The sequence below is a fragment of the Xylocopa sonorina genome, chromosome 12 (genome assembly GCF_050948175.1).
Source record: "Xylocopa sonorina isolate GNS202 chromosome 12, iyXylSono1_principal, whole genome shotgun sequence".
Classification (NCBI taxonomy): Eukaryota; Metazoa; Arthropoda; class Insecta; order Hymenoptera; family Apidae; genus Xylocopa; species Xylocopa sonorina.
The window spans coordinates 8,266,989-8,291,981 of record NC_135204.1 but is presented as its reverse complement, the minus strand read 5'-3'; the positions used below and the strand labels follow the sequence as shown (position 1 = coordinate 8,291,981).

Here is a 24,993-nt window from a genome sequence, read left to right as displayed (position 1 = left end):
AGTCACACACGCACTCGTCGATTGTACACGCTTCCTCTGCGAGCAGACCAAGCATGCCAAGCCAGCCAGACAAGCGAACAGACAGACACGAGAGGCTGGGTCTTCGAAACTGCACGCGTCCGGTTCTGTATACGCGTGGCCATGGTTCGTCGAGGTACGATACGTATGAAGGTGGTTCGGGTATTGCAAGGAACTATGGGGGAACGTTTAGAGCAGGCGAGTATGTAGGTTGGAAATAGGGTATGTTCGATGAAACTGTGGTAGCGTGAATGAAAAATGACGATGGAGAGGGTGTATCGAAGGTTTGAGTGCCCAGATGTCGAATGCAGAGGCTACTATTTTGAAATGAACTCGGGAAAATTGAGGATAAGTCGACGGTTGAAGATGAACAGGGGTGGGGAAGAGTATAAACAGGGATTATGTTAGTAGTAAAGGTGTTACGGCCCTTTCTTACTCGCAGATGAAGAAAGCTTGGAGTAGCCTGAGTGGTGGTACCTTGAACCTTGAAATATGAAAGATCTGTTCGAAAGAAATGAAGAATTACGTGAAGAAAAAGAATATCGATACTCCAAATTCAGCTCCAACGAACAGCTATAAATAGAAGGATTAATTAACGTATGCATCGCGCGTTGCCCAAAATGGAAGATTAATTGATCAGAAGGTGGATGAATGGGGAATCTGGATGGAGAGTAAATAACCGCAGCACTCTATTGGAAGCACTATAATTGCTGCCCATTCAACTGAAATAATTAATATATTGTACACACTGAACGAATAGATCGGTGGGTGAGATCCCTTAAAATTATGCACAACGGAGCATCCTAAAACGATCAACGTCGAAAAATATCTCGCCTCGAGTAGACTATACATTATGTTCGTGTTATAAAAAGTCACAAGTCTTACGAGTTCTAGCATCAGAAGTTACGTCAGGTGATCGAGCCGTTTCTGACGCTTGAGCAAAACGAACGGGTTCGTCGTCTCTCCGAGCTATTTACAAAATTAACCGGCCGCCATTAGGCGCGAGAAGCAGACGACTTCTTCGTCGGCGAGAGGTGTTCCGCCGCGTTGGTTCAACTCCAAAATGGCGGATGTCGATCATCCGCTGTAGGTGTGCCGATCACGGATGAACGAGAGTGGGGTCGCGTGCAGTTTCGAGACTCGTGCGTCTCCGCGTAATCGAAAAAGGTTTGGACAGACGTAACTGGATTGGATTCGATCAGATATTCTGTATACTACTTTCGATAATCCGCCGGACGTAATTTAAATATACGCACGAGATACAAACTTTCTAGGTCCCTGTGCGCGCACGATCTTGCTCGATCTACGCTCGAGGATTTTTTTGGTTTCGCGGATGATCATTCAAAAATGTGAGCCATTCGCTTACCAAGTGTACGGTAACAATTCGCAGGCACGCGTGACGTGCCCGCAGTGTAAATGTACAGGAAGTATGAAAAACGTTTATTTCTCATCAGTTTACATTTGGCAGCATGACTATACTTATTATTGGACGCCCCCGTTCGTGCGAGCTATACATCTGCGAGTAACCTACGAACGCGCGCGAAATAATCCTGAAGAAGGGGTCGACGGCGAACGTAAACGAGACGTACACACGCAAATATCACAGACCACGCACAGAAACGGAAACCCACGCGAACCGAAACGATGTATATAAAAATTCACCGTAAAAAACATGTTTCACGTCCCCCTAATACAATTCCTCCGTTTAAAAAACCACGCACGCCGTAACCTCACCTGGTAGGCGGCCATGGCTCACCGTATAAAATGCGGATCGCACACCGTGTGGGATTTAAACTTTGTCGACGACGAACACAACGAACGAGACACCGTATCGAGGGTGGGGGGGGGACAAGGCGCGCGACTGAACATGACGGTGGTACGGTTTTTCTCTTTGGGTGGGCGAGTGGAGGGGGCGGAGGGGAACAAAGCGACGGACGAGCTTTTTTTTGAACAAGTACAGCCGGGCTATTCGCTCGAAAGCTTACGGCGGCGTCCCTCAAAGGGACACGAACTCGTGCGGCGGTTGTATGATCCGCGGCGGTGGCGGCGGCGATAATCGTAGGTCCACGTCCGTCAGCGAGAACGCTGAGCTCCCATTGGCCGTCACGCGGGGCCCCATATTGTCGTATGGCGAGCAGAGGTCGCTCGAGCGCAGCGCTCGTCGCGGTAGGGTCGCGAAACTGGACACGCTGCTTGCTGGCGGGAGGACCGCGGTAGATTTGTTCGCGACACCGTGCGCAGGTATGTCCAGCAGGTCGGGGTAACAACGTTCGGATGCATCCTGGGGCATGGACACGGAGATAAAGATGTTACCAAAGATCCCAGCTGGTAAAACGCCGCTGGTGAACTCAGGCGGCGGCGGAGGGAACATGGTGGCGCAGGGTACCGTTCTCATCGCGTTCGCAGAGCTGCTGCTCACTTCCGGACGCAGTCTTTCTACGGTGACTGTCGCTGCGCTCATCGGATCGCAGATGGACCCTCTCTCGGCTAACTCGAGATCGCCCGTGCTGCAGGCTTCCATTATACTACCATGACCGCTGCCTCGATCGTTACTGTTCCCAGGGGTTGTCGTAGTCACGGATAGGTCGAGCAGTTTCTTCTCTTGGTCACCGAAACTGGTGCTGTTCTGCAGTTTTACCTTCTCGCGAGCACTCTGGCGACGAGTACCACCGCACACGCACAGGGCTAGCAGGATCGCGGAAATGGAAGCACATAACACGGTCGCTCCACCGCCGGCCAGGCTCACCCAGAGCAACCAGTTGTCGCTCTGGGAGAGCGTTGGCGCCGTGTACACGCGTGGGATCGCTATACTGACAGTGTCCCTGGCCAGGCCAGCAATGTTCTTCGCGAAACAAGAATACTCCCCCGCGTCGCCGTCGCTAGCGTTGTAGACAGTGAGATTGTTCCACCTGTCGATGAGTTTACTAGACGAGGCTCGTTCGTTGTAGGTCACACCGACGTCGGACGTCGCATAGGCCACGTAGGTCCCCGAGTAAGTCTGTTCGGTGAGTCTAGTCGCGTTCACTGGCCCTCCGTTCAATTGCCACCAGACTTCAGGTTCTGGATCACCAGTGGCTAAGCAAGCCAGGCTCAAATTCCCGTTAGTCTCTTCTTGGATGCTGCTCGCCAGCACGTACACCTCTGGCTCGCAAGCAAACTCCGCTGGTTTCACGTCCTCCCACTTGCGACCTTCCAGTCTCAACGGCGATGAGCACAACTGGGGTACTGAGTACAATTTACTGGATCCATTGGGGATCAGCCAGGTCCGGAAGTCTCGTAGTCTACAATCGCAACTCCACTGGTTCCCATCCAGCGTCAGAGTCTTCAGACGTGGCAAACTGGATATCACTGACACCTCCAGGTATTCCAACGCGTTCTGGTCCAACCTCAACGACTCCAGCCCGGTCAGATGAACGAACGCTTCGCCGTGGATGTCCGCCAGCGAGCATCTCTGCAGCTCCAAGTTCCTCAGGTGCTGCAGGATCGGGAACTGATGGCTACGCAGGCTGCCCAACGGGTTCCCGCTCAGGATCAGGATCCTCAGTCTTTCGTTGCCCTGGAACGTGCCTGGCTCGAGCGTCGCCACGTGGTTGTCGGACAGGTCGATCTCCACCAGGATCCTCATGTCCCTGAACGAGTCAGCGTGTATCTGGTGGATGCCAGCGTTCCTTAGAAACACCCTCTGCAGATTCAGCAGCCCGGAACGCTTGAATATCTCCGACTGCAACGCGGGGATCTTGTTCCCGGACAGGTCGAGGACCTGCATGTCCGGGTCCAGGGAGGCTGGGAGCGAGGTTAGGCCAGCGTCAGGGCATAGCGCGGACTTCTTCCCGGATGTCCACTTGCAACGGCACACGGCTGGACAGTCGGTCCAGTCTGGGAACGCAGCCGCCCTCGAGAGTAACGCGAACGTGCCGAGCAGGAAGAAGAGGGCCAGCAGGATGCGCCCTCGCAGAGGGTGGCGCCTTGCCCCTAACATGCCACTGGCCGTTTCTCGTCCGTTGCTGATAGTCGCCCCTGTCGATCTTCCCTTCGTCGATTAGAGATCTGCAAACAGACCAGAGGCTTGTTGAAGTATAGCACAATCGATGCTGTGCTCGTTCTTGACAATTTATTGGTAGTTGGTACACCCTCGACTTAATCGTGCAGTGGACGAGGACATAGATGGACGGTGGTTGTAGTGGCTTGTATTTAGAGGACACTATAGTAGTTGTTATCCGTAGCGATTGGAACGGTTCTTCGTCGCTTGTACCGAGTGACTCGTTTTTAATTGCGCTAACAGGGTGAACTCTATTCTCGAAAGTTCTTAGTTGGAGGACTAATTTCTGCGCACAGACTGGCGCGTGGATCAACGTCGCGATGAATTCAAGCGGCGAAGTCTGAATTCGTTATTTCTTTTCCACCTCTTCCACCCTCTGTGCGTGTCCCGAAGGTTACAGTGTAATCGATAAATATGATGGATGTGTTTCGGAAATAGGACTGCGGCTGTTTGATGTATTACAGGGTGTCGAAAAAAAACCGGGTACACGAGAGTACGAGGTTTGAGGTGGGTTGGAGCCACGGAATATTAACGAGAAAGAGTCTGCTGGGTGGAAACGTTGATAAGGGTGCTTTGGGGTAGCCAGTTCTTTGTTCGAAATAAAAAACAAAAATGAAACTAAATCGAAGAAATACGAATGTATTTCTGGTACGTTTCGATCTTTCGCGAGCAACCGTCGATTTCGTCGAGAACCAGAGCTGAAGTAAATTAAAAACAGGTCACCCGCCAAACGCGCGTGTTAACGATACGAGAACAGGCGCGAAGCACGTATCCTTCCTCAATACACTCGCATTATTCTGCGTCCCGAAACATTTTCTCTGCCGCGCGCTTAAAAAAAAAAAAGAATACGAGAAGAAGAGATGGGAAAGGGTGCAGGCCTCGAACCTGTTGACTGCCGCGCACGAAAACAGACTGAACCGGAACTTTTCAGAAAAGCGGCAGGAAAAACGCTCTGATATCTCTATTCATTCCCATCGTCCCTTGTTTTCGCTCGTGCGAGAGTAAAAGGGGGCTAATTAACGATGCCGATTCGCGTTTCGCGCGACGCGAGAGAAGCGACGCGTTAAAAACGAGATAAAAAGCTGGAGGAACGGACCTGTCAGCGGGCGTGTAAAAAAAATTGCCAAGTCTGACAAAACGCGGTTAGGTTCGACGGCGGTGGATCATTTGTCCGTCGAACCCCACTCGCTTGTTTATTGTCTCGATTTCTCCATTCTGCATCCACCTCCTTCGATTGTTCCCGCTCTATCAGCGTGCGATCGTGACGACGAGCACAAAAACACGCGTCGCGCGCGCGATACCAGCGATTGATGCGACGCGATATGGAATAAATAGACGTGCGACAGTGAGTCCGTTGAATGCCCGCGCAATTCGCGTTAAACGCACCGAAACGCCAGCACCCCGCCGCCGTTTAGTCCACTCGCGTTAGCATGTAAAATTACGCGTGATAATTTCCGGATTAACACGCTCTCAGCGAGCCAGTTCGCTCGTTAGAGGGAAACTGTCGCTACTTAACGCGTTATTGTGCCCCATTGGTTAAACAACACTCGTATTTATCAGATTTTAAGCCGCCCTTAAACGTCCGGCCGCCGAAAAGTGGCCAATTAAAATGTTACTCGTTGTCGGACGATGATGCTTCGGGTGGTAATTGTTTTGGGGGCGTTAAATTCAGCCAGCTATAGCCGCGATCGAAAACTCCGATCGTTCAAGGCCGCCATCCCCCCTCCCACCACCGGCGATCTCATTCGTAATGGCGCTCGCTATTGTACTTGCACCACGTGCCACGATTTTATAACCTATATACACCGCGAGACGCTTCCTCGACCGCGTATCGAAGTTGTTATTCAAGTTCGCGTAACTTCCGCCGCGAAACAGTCGAACGGATAAATGCTTTTTGGGGTATAAAACGTTTCGACTGTTGAGAAGTCGATACTTAATTTACGAGTCGTTCGCAGCGTGAAATAATTAACGACCGCGGGAGCACCGTGGAATTGGCGAACCCGATAAATACCTAACCGTTTACATCTGTTATACGGCCAGGCAATTTATTTATACGATTATGAATATTAATGCGCCTGGCAATTGAAATGGAAATCGGTTGTAAGTGTCCGGCGAAATATTCGAAACCTTGTTCCGCGGTTCGACACCGCCGTGGCCAAGTTATCGGGCATTAAAAGTGAATCGAATTAACGGGGCTGTTTTCGCGAGGTAACAATATCCATGTATCATCCGCGAGTATCCCGCTCGTTCGTCTTTTATTGCCTGCACGTGTTGCTCGTGAAACGTGTTCGAAAGCCGTGAGATAAAAAAAAAATGAAAAAAAAAGGTTAACATCGCGCCATACGTGTATAGGAGAGCAAAAAGTTCATCAACTTCCGTCTCGCGGGCGGCAAGCGACTCTGCAAACTATGTACGCTCGTAAGAACTACTGTACCGGACACTTGTCACCCACCAGGATGGTATTTCTCAGCGTAACGACTCGAGGACTGTCGATATCAGACGCGGGTGTCCTTAATTTTCGCTCGTTCTTCGGAACGACGAGCTGCGACGATCGCAGCTACACCAACGCCAGGGTAGAACAGGAAGAGACCGCGAACGATAAACGCCTCGACTATTCTGTGGAATTAATGCTCGAGAAATGTTCGCACTTGGTAAACACTGATCAGAAGCGATAAGAAAAATAAGGGACCAGTTGGAAAGGTTTGGAAGGACGTCCCCTTTAGAGGAGCGACAATGAACGCGTGACGTGGACGGGGATAGCCCAGCGGAAGTAAAAGCTGTGCGTGGTGTACGTATCACGGCATTCGATCGTGTCCGAGGGAAAAGCCAGGCTCTTTCTACGTCCCCACCCCCCCATTCTGCCCTCTATCTAACGATGCTCGGCTTATTCTTACTTGAGCGTCTCCTTTGGCCGCCACTAAGCATGCCGTCTGCGAATCTGAATGGGGCCGTCATGCCTGCGTGGACGCTTCCATTGTTTCTCAGGGGCTTTCATTTCGCCGACCGGTCCTCCTTCGGGCATCACAAAGCCATTGTTGCACGGGACTTCTTAGATTTCATTCTGATTAAGCCCGTTGCACGCTGGCCCACTTTTCCAATTACAACCGCGGCCGTTGGATTGATCTGCAAACGAGAAACAGATTCGCGTACTGGCGACAACCGTGCGACTGACGTCTCCAGCCACATGGCTGTGCGGTTCGAAAAAAAAAAAAAAATATCGATTCTCGTCGCTAAACATCTCGCTTGGATGGTAATGGAGGGGACAGCAGCGTGGGATTCGAGGGAAATCGGTCTCCTTTTTGGTCTCCTTTTTGGTCTCCTTCCATTTTTAGGAGACGGAATTTTCTGGTTCGAGCTGGTGTTTTATGAAATAAACAGGAATTTTTAGGGGTTACCAGGGGGCAGGGATTTTCGCAGGCACGCTTCGCCTCCGACGCCGCTTCCGGCCGCCCACTAAGGCATATTAATTGCTGACGTCCGCTAATGGTATGCCCGCGTAATGCGCCGCGAAATTTATATCGATCATAAATTAGCTGGAAAGTCGGTTGGTAGCCGGCCAATAACTCTGGATATCGCGGAATTTCGATGATGCCCGGAAGTTGTGTCGGATTAGACAGCGGCAACAGACCAGACGGACGCACGGGCAATAATAACAGGGTGCAACAGAATCAACCGTGGAGATCAATGGAACTGGGTAATCCGAGCAGGATCGAGCGGCGCGTATCGAAATTCGTGAACGTGTTAGGGTAGGTGAGGGTGGGCGAAATTTGGCAGAGGTTTCGTTAAGCGGCCAGTAACGGGCCACGATCCGTGCGGGTTTTCGAGGCTCGATTCGACGCTCGATCACTCGAATCGACTGTGCCACGGGTCCTCGTTGTGGGTACGTGTCACTCGACTCTCCCCCGAGCGAGCTTTCGAGTGCATTGACCGCGGTAAATTCGCTTATACCCACGTACTTGCATGAGAAACTGCGGACGCGACGAAAAATCCGTACGGTTCCTCGCGGTTTGCCCTGGCCTGACCAATCGCTGCGCCTCTCACACCGACTCGTTGAAAAATTAAACGCGAGAGAGCACACTGGTACTACGCACGCACACACACACGCACACACTCTCTCTCTCTTTCTCTATCTCTCCCTCCGTCCTTCCCTCTCTGTCCCTTCTTTGTCTTTTCCAGTCAGTCCTTTTGTTTACTCTGCCCTCGAAAGAGGAGTCGACGAGGCGGCTTATCTCGCGGGGGCGGAAGTCGAACGGGGCTGAAGATGTATCGCCGACGGTGGTGGTCGTCGCCGCGTTAAATAGATCAGGCGAACGGGCACATATCGCGGAGCGGCGCACCGTTGACAAATCGAAGCGAACGAAGCCAGCAAAGAAACGGGCAGAAACCGAGCGATATACGCCGCGATGCACTTGTCAGCTTCCTCTCCGCGCGTAGCCTCGCGGCGCGTGAACGTGAGTTCGCCCGTTCTCACGAGAGGACACCCCCCACCTGAGCCGCGGGGTCGTCGACTGGCATCGATGAGCACTTTTCTATTATCCTCTCGACCGATCAATCAATCTGGTCGCGTGAGACCTATCGCGGATAAGAACGGACGCTCCTCCGCATCAGTCCACTATGGTTGTTCCTTGGCTGGCCCCATGCACCGATGGGCAGAGGCGAGAGGAGAGCGGATGCTGCTCGCGCGCCGCTCCATCGAAGATTTTCATCCCCCGAGTTGGCCAACTTCTCAGGCCACGACACACACGAGACGGGACGTCGAGTCGCGATCCACAGACTCTGGGCCAACAGGGACCACCACCGTACACGGAGCACGTTTACCTTTCCACTGTTAGGGGATGATTCACGGGGGTAGCACGTTTTCTTCCGGTCGCGCACACTTCTGGGATCGCAAAACCACCGCGATCGTGCCACGCACACGTCACACGAAACCTGCAGATTTGCCGCAGAGGCCAGCGACACGGTGCCTCCGTATCCCCGTGTCTGTTCCTCTCGCTTCCCCTTCTCTCACCCTTTCAACCCCACTACGAGCGTCGCCTACCTTCTTCGCCCATCACGGCGATGGCCGTTCCACCGCCCTCTCGCTCCCTCGCTTACCCATAGCTGTCCCTTTCCGGTTCCCTTGCCGCATAACCGTCCGCGGGCAGCACCGTCGAATTCTGGTTCAATGAAACCCATTCCTCTCGCGCTAACGCCCCCACCAGGCTTGCCACCCTCCAACAGAAACCTGCTGACCCCTCTCCAAGAGAGATCACGCTGGAGACACTACACCCTGTGACCGTCGACGACCGGTTCGATCAGTATTGCTGGTCTTGCGAGTTGCGTGCACCGTGGCAGAATATGGCGGGCGGATTGGTTTTTGGTTTTATGCTTCCACGAGAGCTAACCTAAATGTTGCCACGCGTAGAGGTTATTCGTTCGAAATGGTTGGTAGGACGATGTACTTTCTGTTGCATTTTTACAGACGAAGTTGGTCTTCTCATAGGATTCGATTCTATTTGGCGAATACCTAGCTTATCGACTGATGCGTAAGGCGAGAATACCGACCTGGAAAGCTAGCGTAGGCGCTCCTCGAGACTCACGGGGAATCCCTTCGTAAGGTAAAGGCTCTCGAAGGTTGCGGATGTGGAGTAGATCGATGGGATTAGTTACGTGCGCGCACGTAAGATAGGGTTTCGATGTTCGCCACTTCCGTCTACGTTTTTTCAGCATTTTATTACAAGAATATAGTATAAACTTTCGCTCGATATGTGTGTGTAATATGTATAGTATGTATGCATGTATGCACGTATGTCGTATGTATTCATGTATATGCGGGTGGTGGGTGTGAGTGGGCGTGTGCGCGCGTGCATCCGTCGCGCGCGAATCATCAGTTTGTCTTTTTTTTTTTTTTTCGTTTTTTTTTATACATATAGTATCTCGCGTCTTTCATCTCTATTTTCCCATCCCTAAACCCTATCATCGTCATGATCACCATCATCAACGACCTCAACACAGGCCACGATAGTCATAGCTTTTTCGATAGTTGATCGATATACGTATAATAATATATCTTGTGTTAATCTTACGTTTTTTTTTTTTTCATTTTTTTCTTATCTTATCTCCGCTAAATTGTAATCTATATATAGGTATATCTTCTGTACGTGTCACTCGGTGTACCTGTCAGTGTAACTGTGTGTTCTTGTGTTTCTTTTTTTCTTTCTCGTTTACTGGAAACATACTTGGCAATTCACGTCTAATAGTACAACGAAGCAATTTTCTGTTTTTTTTCTTCTCTCTCTCTCTCTCTCTCTCTCTCTTTCTCTCGTCACTCTGTTCTTTCTGTTTTATTACACGCGCTCGATCTCTTTCTCTCCCTCTCTCGCTCGCTCGCTCGCTCTTTCTCGCGTTCTCGCTTCCTCTTCCGCTCAACGATACGCTCCACGATGGCCTCGACTCGATCGGATCGACGCGATGACCACTGGTCGCGCTCATTTAATTGATATGTCAGTGGGTTTTTATCCTCTTAACCGCGTAACTCCAACTCGTCCCAGGAAAACCGTAGTTTACCATTAGCCACTCCCATAGCTTGCCACTGGGTTATTTCCAGCTGTTCGCTGCAACAAGTACAATGATATCGATGTAGCTCTTTGTTCACCGTTTGTTCGTGAAATGGGTCGAGTTCGTTGGGACAGAAAATCTAGCTGGCTGATAAATCTAATTGCTGATTAATCGAACCCTTTCAACTATACACGAGACGTTTACCAATATCTGACTAACACTGCAGACGAATCACTGTACCATATAAAAAACACTGCATTAGAATCGCTATACCAAGACAAACTACTAATACAATAACAATATACTATCGCCGTTACAAGCTGCAGTGGACCGCTGACTACGTACAAAACTTAGAATAGTGGAGGAACAGTTTCGAACGTCCTCTATCTTCGCGTACACCCACAGTGCAACGATTAATATTAATTAGCAATTAGTTGTGCGCCAAACAGTCCAGTTAAATCACTGTGCACATCGCGTCCCCCTTCTGTTATAATCGTTATCATCCCCAGCAGCAGCAGCAGCAGCCCTTATCAATAACCAGAAAACAAACGACGCACAACTCGGTGGCCAACAGTTTTGCCCAGCCAGCGGAACTATAGAAAATTAGTCGAGGCGCAGGGCGCAACAGCGTTCGAGCTTTGTATCCGCGCGAACTTTTCCCATTTCACCTGGAACCGTGTGGCGGGGAACAGCTTTTCATACCTTTGTAGTATATGTCCCTATTCATCGTCGGACAGTTCTTCGCTCCCTGAAGAGCAAAAAGTTTCCAGACAATTATACCAGGGTTACACGTATACGTATACGTATGTATAGATGTGTAGAGCGAGCGAAAGCTGGCGTTACCTGAACGTTGAAGTCGATGTTCGTTCGAACGGGACGATGATGGAGCGGCTGGGGCGGTCTGAAATTATTCCCAAGCGGCGCGTTCGGATGGTCCTTGTCCCCTTGCATCAATTGTCGCAGCGCGAGGAGCTGCAACGAACACCAGGAATCGGCTGAATATCACGCCTTCGCTCTTTCTCTTTGCCCTCTGCTCTTACCAGCCTCTTTTTCTCTCCCTCTCTCTCGCTCTTTTTTTCACGCTTCACTCGAGCCGGATTAATAGCCTGAAAGCTTTGAAAGCTGAAGTTTCTAATAGCTATTGTCGAGATTGATTTCTTTGACTTTTGGTCGCGTGCCATATCGCTTTTTCCAATTATTCGTGATTGATGCCGCTTAATAGGTATCGCGAAGATTTATTCCTGTCGTTCTATACTTGCGGTTTTTCTTCTCTTTTTTTTTTCATCGCTGAGAGTGAAAAGTCGTACAGTTCAGTTGTAATTTAGAATTACTTCGTTTAAACGTATCAACAAATTCCATCGGCTGATTTAATTATTTCTGTACAGAATTATCGAAGGGTGAGAACGAAGCAACATACGACGCCTTGTTCTTTATCGTCTTTGCACGCCGTAATGGCTTAATGGCCCAAACAGTGGCTGCAGGCTAATAGGTACAACAGAACGCCCATTATAGATATTGATTTATCGATTCCGCAATTTTGAGAAACTACACCAGGCGATCCTCGAGAACGGTCCTCGTTCTTGTCGCGTTCGCGGTTCTCTTTCGGAAAACGGCCTGCTCTGCCCCGTCTCTGAACGTTAATGGCCGGAAAGTTAAGGCCCCTCGATGGCTGCGCGGAGAACGGCCCGTAACAGATATCGACTTCTTCACTTTTGATAGGAATAGTTGGCGACAACACCTGCTCGTCGTACCCGTATTTTAAACTCCCACTTACCCACCTTCGGCTAAACAGTCACGTGAGATAATTAACCGGGAAATTCGCGCCCCGTTAAGAAACTTGCTACCCCATTTCCAGCCACGATCAACTTCTAACGTCCTCTCGCCCTTTGTATTCGATAAATAATCCCTACATGCAATTACCAGGTAGAATCGGATTCTTCGTGATACTCCGTGTCCACGATAATCCCATTTCGAGTGACAAAAAAAGGGAACAAAAACTCGAGGAAGCTTAAGAAGAAGTTTAGAGTTAAGTTAGGTTGGGTCGTCGTTTAATGGCGGAGAGATAAAAAGTTTGAACTTTTTCTAGGAACACAGACGTTCATCTGCCTGTAGTTTCTTTTTGCGAATGAAATTTATCTTCGAAACAAACAGATTGGGAAGCTGAAACAAGGGTTGCAGATATAATAATTATGTTTAGAGTGATGAGAAAGTTAAAGCACACGCGATGGCGGTTCCGTTTCAGGAAAATCGGTTGGGGAAGCATGGCGAGGGCTAATAATCGGCGGGCTGACATCAGAGGACGCTCTTTTCGGTCTAACGGAGGCGCACAGAGGCGGGATAAGCTTTAGAATATTCGATAGACCGCGTGCAACGGCGGTTTCCTTTCCTCGTACGATGGGATTTTTCGGGGTAACGAGCAACACACTGCGTGCGCCTCTGCACCCTCTGCATGCGCCGGTTATTTTGCATCCCTTTGATGTCGTCCCGGGGGCTAACTTGCCCCCGAAAAATACCAGCCGCGGAATCTCGACGTCCTGTGCTTTAGCAAGTATAATTCTTCGCACGCCACCGTCCCTGTCCCCCGATGAATTTATTAAAATGCACCGCGCCACCCGGTATACGTAAATCATCCCGCGAAACTGCCTGTTAAATCATCGATCACGCGAATAAATTAGCCCCGCCTCACGACCCTTCTGCCATCGAGTCCTCCTGATCGTTGAACTATAACCACTGTCGCAAAACGTGATCGCGTTTTTCTAATCTCATTTTCCAATTAGTTCACTGAGTTTTATCAGCGAAACTAATGGGGTTCAGAGTCAGGAATATGATAGTAAAACCTTCCATACGAGACTTAATAGAAAGGCATAAGAGCGCAAATTTTAGTATTACAAAATGCTTATTCCTTTTTAGCAAATATATGTTATTAGTTCACTGAGTTCTTTTCAACGAGACTACACGAAGTTCAAAGTCAGAAATATAATAGCAAAGTCTTCCATACGAGACTTAATAGGAAAGCATAAGATCAGAAATTTTAGGATTGCAAAATGCTTATTTTTTTTTTAGTAAATAAATGTTATTAGTTCACTGAGTTCTTTTCAAAGAGACTGCACGAGGTTCAAAGTCAGAAATATAATAGTAAAGTCTCCCATGCGAGACTTAATAGGAAGACGTAAGAGCAGAAATTTTAAGATTACGAAATGCTTATTTCTTTCTTTTAGCAGATAAATGTTATTCGCGACGCATTTAGTGCCGACAATCGTTGATCGGTTAAAAGAGAAATGATATTCGCGTTCATCGATCCGTCCTTCCATTTCATCCCCCAACAATGCGCCATTCACCAGCGAGGGTATCGAGCACTCAGTCGCAGCTAAAAAAGAATTAAAATCGTGTCTCGCATCGAGATTAATTTCCCTCTAAAAAGCACAATTCGGACTCGTCCGGACGGCAAAGCGACGTTTCCGCCGGATGTCAATAGACCGGGTCCATTATTCGCGTCTGAGGCGGCTGTTTGCACGCGCGTCTTGTTCCTCGCCACTCGCAGCAGTTCCCTTTTTGCCAAAGCCACGTACGCGTATCGTTGCGAACGAATTTCTGGGGAGATAATACTCGCGACCCATCGATTCCCAATTCGTGGCCAGGTGATATTAAAGAAGCTCTGGGCCTCCTCGTTTCTGGGCTGCCCGATTTTCGAGAGACACGCGCGCGTCAGTCGCGAGCGGCGTAAACGATCCATTTGGCTGATTGATCCACAGCCGGATATCCATTACGCCAGGAATGAAAACGCCATCCGTTTTGAAAAATTATACCCGCGATATGCAATCGAGATTAGCAGCCACGTTCGTTGCGTATGAAAAATGAGAACAGAGAGACCGTGCTGCCAATAAATTGGCCATCCTTCTAAAAATTAGTATAAAATCGAAAGCAGTATTTAATATTCTCAGTCGTTGGTGAGGAATTAATTGAGAAATAAAAAGGGAAGATAGACGAGGCAAGTGTCGCCCAAGCTAATTTCTGCCGCAGTGATCGAATTAAAGCGGGGTAGGGAAAAGCGACGACGCGATGCTATCCATTAAGCATCGTTCGCTTAATGTAATTAATCGACGGACGCGAAACGCGATCTTTATCTAGTTACCCGTCGATGTAATTCGTGGAACGGTATCGCAGGCCCTCAAGGGAAGCGTAGAAGAAGAAAAGACGAAAAAGTCCATTAAGACATCAAAGCCTGCTCCAAGGGACGATAAGGAATCCGCGTAAACCAATTTCCTTGGCCCCTCGTGCGTGCTTTGCGCTATCCGGATTACGCTCAGCCGTTGGCCACGCGAAATCGTTAAAAGAACATCTGAAACTACTTTTGTGCGTGCGCCACCGCGATTCCTCAAGTCGTCCCAACTTTCGTCAGTGGCCGCCACGGGAACGCGATAAAGCTCTAGATCCAGGAACGATTACGCGGCGAGCCTCTCAATCGTTGCAAAACGACAGAGAAAAAGGTTAAACGATGAACGCGAGCATCATTGGACGAGTCATTTTTGTTCCGTTGCAAAAATTACACTCTTTCATAATGTACTGCTAGTTAAAAAGCGAGATTATCGAACGTTCGTGCTTGGTACAGAGTCTTGTAGAGGCGACCAATAACCAGTTCTTTGGTACGAGTCGATTGAATTCTCACTTTGGTAGGTCGCACAACAACCGACCGTTTTCACCGTTCCAAAGTTATCGTAAGATCCGCAAGTACCCATTCACAGCTGAACGCCCCTCGACAATCGCACCGTGGAGGCTAAACCTCGTACAAGCATCTCGAAGCCGGTCATCGAACAGTGGCAAACAATCGCTTATTCGTAATCATAGAGAGCAGGGATCAGCAGAAGCCACGTCGGCTACGTCCAGACAATTCAAAGTTGACTGGATCCTGGTAATTTCTCGTAAGGGTGCGCTGATCGATACTCGACGTCTGCCATTTGATATTAAGCCCCGTGGTAGCCGCGTGTCTGCACGCGTGCCACGTATACATTCGCCCTAAAAATTACTCGAACCCTTTCACACTTATCCATAAAACTAACGATTTCATTTAAAAATTGTCAGACAGTTCTTCGTGTCAACGTGTCGTACACAGTCCTGCTCGAAAGCACCGCGTCCTCGTTGAGCAACACTGCGAAATGATTGAAAGATTTGTGCGATCCCAGTTTGCTATGCGCCGCAACCTGGCACGTAGAGGCGAAAACGTGACGGTAACCAAAGGGGAACGGGTGTATTTCTGAACAGCAGCGTGTAGACGCGCATAGATTTCGATACGACTTCTCTCTCACCTGCTGCTTCGTGATGTATATCGGCTTGTTCAGGATGATCCACGTGGTGGTCTCGTGGCAGGCGGGCATCGTGGTGGAGCCGTCGTACGTCATGTAATATTTCGTGTCCGGCAGCAGTTCCCGCACCACGAAACGCTTAATCTCCATCGTCTGGCCTGCGTGCAATTCGGTTCGATCGATAACGTGACGATCCGACATCCACCGTGACGCGCATACGTACCCCAATTAGCATCGGCGTTCCTTAACACGCGCCTCTAACGCCTGATATTACAATCTTACCAGTTCGTGTCGTTAATAGCCGAGGGAAAAGCGAGAAGAAGCTCGAGGCGGCCGCTCGATCGATACAACCCATCGTTATATGCATCGCGTCGATCCAGTGGGCGCTTCGAGCGCCGCCTTCGATCGCGCGAGGGCTCGTTTTCCCTGCTTTTCGCACGCGATATTTAGGTTACACACGGAAATTCGAACTGAAAGAGAGCTTTGGAATCGTACGAAACAATATCGAGAATTGTGGCGGTTTTTTTTTTTTATTCAGATTTCATTCTCCTTGGCATTAGCTTCTCGAGGCACGTATCGCGTTGGGACTTTTGTAGATGTTGGGCTTCCGTTTGCTGGGAGATTCTTGTGGTGAAGTTAATTGGGATATTAGCGGAACGTTAAAGCGTAGTAGTTATAAAAGGACAAGGTAATCAATTCGATCGATGTATCGTGTAACGTTAAGCACGTGAACCTGTAAACTAATTTGGTCATTGTGAAATTTTCGATGAGCAGATAACTCGTGGCACGAATTGTCAGTATCTTTGGACGTAGTGATTTATTCGTTCGTTGCTATCGTCGTCGATGTTCGAAGTGTATCGTGTTCGTCTTCGTTTGCTTTCGATTCCGCGATTGGAAAAATTCACGGGCTCAACTTTCAAGCGTCCGTTGTTCCAATAACGAAGTTTTTAGGTCGGAAATGAGCTAATTATGGAGATTGTGTGTGCCGTGATTTCGCTGGGAAGTTTGCCCAAACAATCGATAAAAAAAAATCCACTTTCGAAGGCGGATGCAAATCATTCGCCCCGTCAGATTTAATTTACTTAATTAGCCGATGCGCTCGGCGAAAAGTGCCCTCGTCCCTTCCAGCTTCGTTTCGTATTACTGTGTTTCTTCTGACGCCGCGTTCGAACCCTGAAAGGGTGGGCGCCCTCCTCTCGGCAATCGGGACCAATTACCCGCAATTAATTCCTCCGTCTCGCAAATGACAACTTAAACCAACGATCGCGCAACGAACGATTTTAATTGAAACCACAACCGCGAAGCACGCTCCACTGGGGGGAGATAGGATTCGTTTCGAACCGAAATCAATCTTTCGCAAGAGCCACTGGAGACGAAAATGGAGATTTCGTATCCTCTATACTTTGCTGCTATAAATACACGAATTGTTTTAATTCCAACGGTCCATTTAATCCCAGACTGGCATCGCAGGCGATCATTAAACGAGAATACTTGCAGCGCTCAATCTTCACTTTCAGCGCTTTATGGTCGAAACGATCATTGGTTCAAATAACCGCCCAGTCCAGGATTAAATTCCTCCGCGACGTGTGCCTGAAATAGTTTGATACTGAAACTCTAACAATTTTTTTCTGACCAACCTTCAAGAATTCCAACGTCCGAGTTCCCTCTCATGCTACTACATACTTAATGACCGAATTCTTTCTCGAATAACCTCGTCCCAATTCCAAGCTCGCGAAGTCGCCGAATGTTGCGTGGAAAAAAAGTATTCGAAGTAAATTCAGCGAGAGGCGACGACTACGACTCGCGATCGTTCGTATCGCGAGGGACGTTGTGGTTAATTACGACGCCGTGCAAGAACCTATATAGAGGGGCGCGAGAAGCGTATCGAGGAGCTGGATCAAACACGTTTCAGGCATACTCTGTGCATCGCGGGCGCCGTTTGAAACTCAATTTCCCCGAGAAATTCGAGTCCGGCTCGGGTCTATTAAATTACTGATGGTCTTACCTCCGTATCTGATCTTATCCAGCTGTTCGGTGAATATTCGCAGCTCCGGATTGGAGAGGTCCCCAACCTGAAAGGCAACCAGCACACAGGATGTATCTGTCGCGTATCGTCCGCTCTGATCGCTTTTCGTCGACGATCGCGGCAAAGATGGCGGACGCCAGAGCGAGATACGAGGTGGGTAGAGAGAGAGAGAGATTGGGCATGTACCTGCAGGAGAAGGGACACCGCGACGATCCCCTGCGCCCTGTGCAACGCATCCGAGAAGTTGTTGTATAACTGCGAGTTGAAGCCGAATATCTGCAGCTGTTTGCAACAGAAACAGGAAACTGGATTACCGTTGGTGGACCCCGCGTGAGTTATTGTTGCTTTATGAGCGTGTAGCCTGAGCTTTTGAGTAATCAGAGGTTTTATTGGGCAACCTTTCGAGCTGCTCTATGGGTGGCTTGCTGGAGATTTTCTTTGAGTGGGTGTTTTACAGAGCCTTTCAGTAGTTTGTGCGAGGTATGAACAGCCTGACAAAGCTTTCGAGCAGCTCGCGCGAAATGTGAATAGTGGTTCGAGTAGAATTGTAACGTATTAGTAGCTCTATTCGAAAATAGTCAGGCAAAATGTAATTTCAAGCAATCTCTCTTAGTGGATTGATGTTTTACAGGAGTTTTCGGTAGCTTGCGCGAGACACAAGTAGCTTGACAAAGTTTTCAAGCAGCTTGTGTGCAATGTTAACAGTAGTTCAAGCAGATTAATAGCGCATTAGTAGTTCAATTGGAAAATAGTCAGGCGAAGCGTAATTTCAAGGAATCTCGCTAGCGACACGACAGATTTCGTGCAGTTCGACGCACAACGGTGCCTGGTCGAGCTTTTAAGTAATCTTCAGACGTACAAGTAGTATAATTCAATGCTTTCGAGCGGTGTGACGAGAAGCTTTCAAACTAATTCCGTTACGCGACTACCGCGATGAAGGTTTTAAGCACGTCAGGACACGGATCGTACGGCAAATTGTTTTGGACCGCGGGCATTAACTAAATCCCTCCTCAGCTCGCTCTTTTTTCTTCTTCTCTAAAAGCCAGCACAGTGTAAGCACCGAGCGCGCAAATATTTTCAGCAATCTTCGGGTAATCTTCAAAGAAGAATCCGTTCGCTTTGACAGAGTCGCGAACGCGACCGTCCCGGTTGGACTTGAAACAGTTCAACCTCTCAGCCGTTTCTGAAAGGATTCGTTCCGCTTTAGCGAGAAGCGTCGGGACCCGCAAAACCGTTGACGAATGTTCGACGAGCGAGCGACGCGTCGTAAAAGGTCGGGAACTTTTTCGAACGCGCGGGACCAACCGCGTTCGATGATTCGAGCGCATTAAATTCAATGAGGATCACGGATTAACAGGAATAAACGGGGGCGCGAGCAAAGTGGCATCGCGGGCTCGCGCATTAGCTTTTCATTGTTCGATTTTATTTCACGCACGCGGCCGCCAGCCTGGGTATTTCCTCCCCCCTCTGTCATTTATCGGAGATTATACGTTTCTCGCCGCAGCGAACGTTTTTTATAACAAAGGAATCCCATCGGCTTCGATTTATCCCGCGCGCGAAAGTCATCGCGTTAAATGATCGAAACGATTTCGAATGTTCGTTTAACGCGAACGTTCCCGTCGTTCTGGCTTTAAATTGACGCGCTTCTCGCTCGATCGTCGCTTAAACTCGCGCGCACGGAACTCGCGAATCCGCAGCGGCGCCGCGAAATAAACCGCGCGCCATATTGGCAAAGTTTCGTAATTTTTTCAAATTCCGTGTCGAGCAAACTTTGCCACGTCGATGTAGTTACCCGCAGCCTGTTAAAAGCTATACGTTTTCGCGGCTCGCGCGTACATCGCGATTCGATACTAGTAACCCAGTTCCTCCAGTTCTCTGACCCACTTCGAAGATTAATACTTGGAAGAAGGCGGGGGTGGAAAAAAAATTAGGGGGGGTGGAAAATATCCGCGAGGGCGGCGCTTTCACGTTAATCAGTTCCAGTTACGTGATCAAGTGAATAAAAGTCGTTCGTCTCTAATCGACGAGCATAAGATCGTAGATAGACGGTTCCGGCTATATCGAGTGCGATCGATAATCGGAGGCCTGCGCTAGGCTCCTGATAGATGTTGATAGGCCACTCGATCCGCGGATTAGCGGAGTTGACAGAGCAAAGAAATTGGTATCTGTCGATGAATTTCAAGGTGAGGCTGGGTATCTTTTTACTCTTGCCTCTGATCCGGCTATTGGATCTATATTAGAAGAGTAAACGAAACTGTTTGGCCAGTAATCAAATTTCCCAACAAAATGTATGATTTAAGGAAATTAGTAGTGACCTTTCAAATCTCCAAAGACGACAGATTCTTATCGAATCACCTTGTATAATCTGTACAATTTACCATATACTCCCACATATCCCTCTACAATGCTAATAACAATAAATAAATAAAAAACACCTAGTTAAACTTTCTCAACCCGTTCGAGATGTGTTATTCAAACTATAATCAGTAGCCCACAGCAAGGACCATCAAAGATGCAGACCATAAATAGCGACGATGGAAAATTTCCACTGCTCAGGATGGCCTCATCTCGGATGGATTAATCAATTGGATCCAGCGCTAACTGTATTAAGCTTGTTTAAATAAAACATTCGTCGATAGCTCGACTCACCTCAGCTGGAAACGCGTGCCCGTCCACGGTGTGCTCGCTACCGGTCCGATCGTCCAGCCCAAAGTGCAGATGGATCTCGTGGAACTGGTATCGATAGCTGAGCGGGCCACCGGATATGTTTACGGGGTGGCGCGTGTCGTTGTCCACCGCGAACACCACGCTGTGACCCGTGTTCGCGAGCATACCGCCGACCCTGTGCTTGTCCAGGTGAAGCGGCTGCAGGTTCGGGTCGAACAGGAGCCTGGACGGCTCCAGGTTCACCGGCGATTGTCGTCTGCCCTTGTGACACAGCCACCATTCCGGATTGATGAGACCCCAGAAGCCCGGACCTTCGAAGCGAGCCGATTAAACGACACGTCCGACGCGACTTTCGAGGATCGATTAACGCGCCCGCCCACGGGACCCGACTAACTTGCCTCCCGATCAACTTTCCGCCACGCTAAGCCTGCGGATTAACGGCTACCGCGATGGCTCCTTGGTGCCATGAAATCGTTGTAGGAGGAACGTTCGAGTGACTTTGGGAACCTTTCGAGTGACTCCATGCTAGGATCTTGGGATCCACGGATCTTTGATTCTTTAAGTTTCAGTGCGTGAGTGGAGAAGTGTTTGGAAGTGCATTATAACTGCGATGGCTCCTTGGTGCCATGAAATCATTGTAGGAGGAACGTACGAGTGACTTTGGGAATTCTTCGAGTGACTCCATGCTAGGATCTTGGGATCCACGGATCTTTGATTTTTTAAGTTTCAATGCGTGAGTGGAGAAGTGTTTGGAAGTGCATTATAACTGCGATGGCTCCTTGGTGTCATGAAATCGTTGTAGGAAGAAGGTTCTCGCGACTTTGGGAACTCATCGAGTGACTCCATGCTAGGATCTTGGGATCCACGGATCTTTGATTTTTTAAGTTTCAGTGCGTGAGTGGAGAAATGTTTGGAAGTGCATTATAACTGCGATGGCTCCTTGGTGCCATGAAATCGTTGTAGGAGGAACGTTCGAGTGACTTTGGGAACTCTTCGAGTGACTCCATGCTAGGATCTTGGGATCCACGGATCTTTGATTTTTTAAGTTTCAGTGCGTGAGTGGAGAAGTGTTTGGAAGTGCATTATAACTGCGATGGCTCCTTGGTGCCATGAAATCGTTGTAGGAGTTACGTTCGAGTGACTTTGGGAACCCTTCGAGTGACTCCATGCTAGGATCTTGGGATCCACGGATCTTTGATTTTTTAAGTTTCAGTGCGTGAGTGGAGAAATGTTTGGAAGTGTATTTTTACCTTGTGAGATTTGTGCACGATTTTTGGAGTATCTTTTTGTTTTTGTGAAAGAAGATTGAGGAAGAGCGATTGCCTGGGGATCGAATTAGGCAAAGTGTCTTTTTGTCATTGAAGATGTGCAAGAGGATCGAAGAGGAGTTTCTCTAATGATGATCGATGGAGTGGGCCACGAGGGTGTTTCGATTCGGCGATACAAGTGCGGGATTCCTTACCGGAAATACCGTCATAGGTCCACCATTCCTCCCAGCTGACGGGTCTAGATTCTGCAAATAGTTCATTATCAAGAATCCGCGCGATGTCACTTGTACGACAGCAGTCCTTAACCTAGAACTAGTTGCGGCGAGCCGAGTGGCAAGGATATTCGGCCACACTTCAACGAATAACGAGCCACTCGTCTCAATTATACACTTTCTTGGTATAGTCTGCCTCGAGTCAATTGCCCGCTCAAGGTCACTTCACCAGCGACTCCCTCCTCCTTTTTTTTTAAGCTCCCGTTAGACGACCGTTCTCAGACACGTTTTTAAGGAAACCCGTGTCTACGAGCTTGCACTTATCTCTAACTTCCTCTGTGCGCAACAACAACCGTGCAAACATCAATTCCAGAACGTACTACAATTATTTATATACGATCGTCTTCGATTGCTCTTTCGCGGTCAAGTACCTTAATCATACTGTACAGACCAAAAGACTGGTTCAGAAGATCGTGGATAATCGATAGACGCGAGTGATTATCCTTTAATAACACGAGAAAACGGTTAAGAACCACTGACACAAGATTTAATAGAAAAAAGCAAATACCACTATTGTCATCGTACCTTGTATCAAGACGAACACTCCCCAGACGCCCAGGAAGACGGAACTGAATGGGGCCATTCCTACCACTGCGCGGTCTTCGTCAATTGGACATCATTCGGCTCGATTCTACGGAACAGAACAGAGAAAGGACACGATCGACCAGCCGATCCTTCAAGTACAAGTGCACACGTCCTAAGCCAACCACGTGGTCAAGTCCCCCGCACAGTCCACCCCAAAATTCCCGTCTTCGCGACACCCGACGAGGATCGAACGGAAATCGATCGCGAGCCACCGTCTATGCGCGACCGCTTCTCGCGAAACCGACGAACCTTCGAAACCCGCGACAAAGAACCGCCTCGCGTTCGATGAGCCACGATAACGAAGCAACCGCGCGATCGATCCACGAGGCACCGCGGGAATGTCTCAGGACGAGTAGACTTTTAATTAGCGAGCGTCACGCGACCGATTCGACTCGCTGGGAATCCACCATCCCCCCTCTCTCTCTCTCTCTCTCTCCACCGTCTCGTTCGACACACAGTACCTAACCTGGCCGCGCGAGGGAAAGAGTAGGAGCCGTGTCGTCGCTGATAAGAGCGGTGGCAGAAGCCTCTCTCTGACAAGAAAGAAAAGACAAATCTGCAGTCATCGTCGTCGAGGTAGGACGCTCGAAAGGGGGCGGGGTTCCCCTACTCGAACCCCCACTCTGCTGGCCCATTCTGTGTGGAGTCCACTCCACCCCGTTCCACGGCACTCCACGCCAGGCTGTGTTCTTAGGTCAGGAAAACTCGAGTAGAGAAGCTCCCTTCGGAAAGCCGTCGATCGATCGATTCGATCTCGCACCCACGTCCCTATCCGGCGAGTGTCTCTAACCTACAACTAGAACCAGCAGCCAGAGAGATAAGAGCCACTCGGAGTGCGATGACTCGGCTCTCGTCGGATGCCCCCCGTTTTTCTTTCGTCAGACCCAGACCAAGCCACGGCACGTTCCCACCCTTTATTTCGATCCGCGACCAGAGAGCGTCGCTGTACATCGATTAACGTCCGGACGGTTTGTTTATGACTCGATCCGTGATGGAACTGGAAGTCGTTCACTCTATCTATCTCTCTCTCTAAGGACGAACAAGCCGGACGAGGTTCTTTCTAGTCTCAAGCGCACCGAATGGAAGCCTCTAATTGGACCCGATCGGACGCCAATTGATCCCGTCGGATTTATTACCGAGTCCCGTTGCCTAATCGCGCGAGCCAGAAACGAGTGTCCCACTCTGCGACCGTTCGATCGCGCCACTCGAACGCAATTACCGGACTAAAGGATTTCCCCGAGCTCGATTCATGCCCGAGACGACTAATCCCTCGGCTACTTGTCGCGGGACCGATGGAAACCGGCTAGGCCTTCTTTTATCACCGCGTCGAGGATCGTCACCGAAATGGTTCCGATTCTAGCGACGAAAGGGAACAATTAGCCCCTCTTACCCCCGCTGACAGAGTGCAATGACTCGACTGGCTGTTTCTCGCTGATCCTGCGTCGACTCGTTCCATAAATACCAACGTCCCGATCGCCGTTTATCCTCTCGCTATTTGGAGGGTATCAACGAGGAGGAACCAACGGGACAGACACCAGAAATAGGGTGAACCGTGGAACACTGGATCCGGTGACGGTGCACGTACACACATACCCCGTGCACACACTCGCGTACGTGCACGTATACGCGCGTATCACGTAGCAGAGCGTCCTGTCCGCTCGTGCGATCGATCACGAAGGCTCTTAGCCGCGAGCGGTTCGTTCGATCGCGACGACGATCTTCCTCACGCACGATCGTGGCCCGACTTCGCGGACGGTCGTGAAAACCGCGTCCCAATCGCGGACAGCCTCGCGGCCACCGGTTACCACCGAGGAAGGGTCGTTGGAACGGAAACGGGGAAAAGCGTGAACGACTCGCGAAGGGGAGACAGAGGCGACGAGCGTATAGGGTCGGCCGCGAGCGAGACTGGTGGGAGGACGAGCGTGCGAATCGATCGGCAAAACGCGCGATGGTGCGGCCAAAAATTTCGCGTGACGAGTAAAAGCCTCGCTATGGCTCCTCCAGGCGGAAATCAATAAACGCCGATCGCGGAGGCCGAGCGCACGGAAGGATCCCCCGGCACGAGGTATCCTACAGCCTCGAACAAGCTCCCTCCGGTTTAAGCGACCCTTTCGTAACACGTTCCCTCGACGATCGAGGAGAGAAAGTTTTGAGCCCCCTTATACTCCACGGCTGATACTGACCCTTGCACGACAGAGGAGAAAGGACGTGCCGTACGGATACGTCCCGTTCAACTTCCTTCCTATACTTTCTTCCGTCCGCTCCTCTCGCTAGACCACCG

General features: G+C 49.6%; 2 protein-coding genes across 4 annotated transcripts; both read right to left on the bottom strand.

The window, feature by feature from the left end:
• Nucleotides 1-2,003: 2,003 nt before the first annotated feature.
• LOC143429789 (uncharacterized) lies at nucleotides 2,004-8,131 on the bottom strand. Of its 2 annotated transcripts, XM_076905581.1 has the most exons (3): nucleotides 8,014-8,131; nucleotides 6,952-7,180; nucleotides 2,004-4,065 (listed from the first exon to the last, which is right to left on the bottom strand). In XM_076905581.1, exon 3 carries the CDS (start codon nucleotides 3,995-3,997, stop codon nucleotides 2,015-2,017), a length of 1,983 nt encoding a protein of 660 aa, XP_076761696.1. In that variant the 5' UTR covers nucleotides 3,998-4,065; nucleotides 6,952-7,180; nucleotides 8,014-8,131; the 3' UTR covers nucleotides 2,004-2,014. The 2 variants fall into 2 exon arrangements, with proteins under 2 accessions (XP_076761696.1, XP_076761697.1); XM_076905582.1 differs by lacking the exons at nucleotides 6,952-7,180; nucleotides 8,014-8,131 and adding an exon at nucleotides 6,472-6,527.
• Nucleotides 8,132-9,750: 1,619 nt separating this feature from the next.
• On the bottom strand, nucleotides 9,751-24,993 carry Carpb (Carbonic anhydrase-related protein B). 2 transcript variants are annotated; one of them, XM_076905339.1, is made up of 10 exons: nucleotides 24,896-24,993; nucleotides 22,653-22,758; nucleotides 22,050-22,100; nucleotides 20,570-20,898; nucleotides 18,107-18,202; nucleotides 17,900-17,966; nucleotides 15,898-16,052; nucleotides 11,438-11,566; nucleotides 11,297-11,342; nucleotides 9,751-10,650 (listed from the first exon to the last, which is right to left on the bottom strand). In XM_076905339.1, the coding sequence occupies exons 2-10, from the start codon at nucleotides 22,708-22,710 to the stop codon at nucleotides 10,634-10,636; spliced, it is 948 nt and encodes a 315-aa protein (XP_076761454.1). In that variant the 5' UTR covers nucleotides 22,711-22,758; nucleotides 24,896-24,993; the 3' UTR covers nucleotides 9,751-10,633. The 2 variants fall into 2 exon arrangements, with proteins under 2 accessions (XP_076761454.1, XP_076761455.1); XM_076905340.1 differs by lacking the exon at nucleotides 24,896-24,993 and having other exon boundaries at nucleotides 22,653-22,783.

Coding starts and splice junctions, on each gene's coding strand:
- LOC143429789 (XM_076905581.1), bottom strand. CDS start 3,997: ATGTTAGGGGCAAGGCGCCACCCTCTGCGAGGGCGCATCCTGCTGGCC.
- Carpb (XM_076905339.1), bottom strand. CDS start 22,710: ATGGCCCCATTCAGTTCCGTCTTCCTGGGCGTCTGGGGAGTGTTCGTC. Junction 22,101..22,652: donor AGTGTTCGTCTTGATACAAG/GTACGATGACAA, acceptor AACTATTTGCAG/AATCTAGACCCGTCAGCTGG. Junction 16,053..17,899: donor GGATAAGATCAGATACGGAG/GTAAGACCATCA, acceptor AATTGCACGCAG/GCCAGACGATGGAGATTAAG.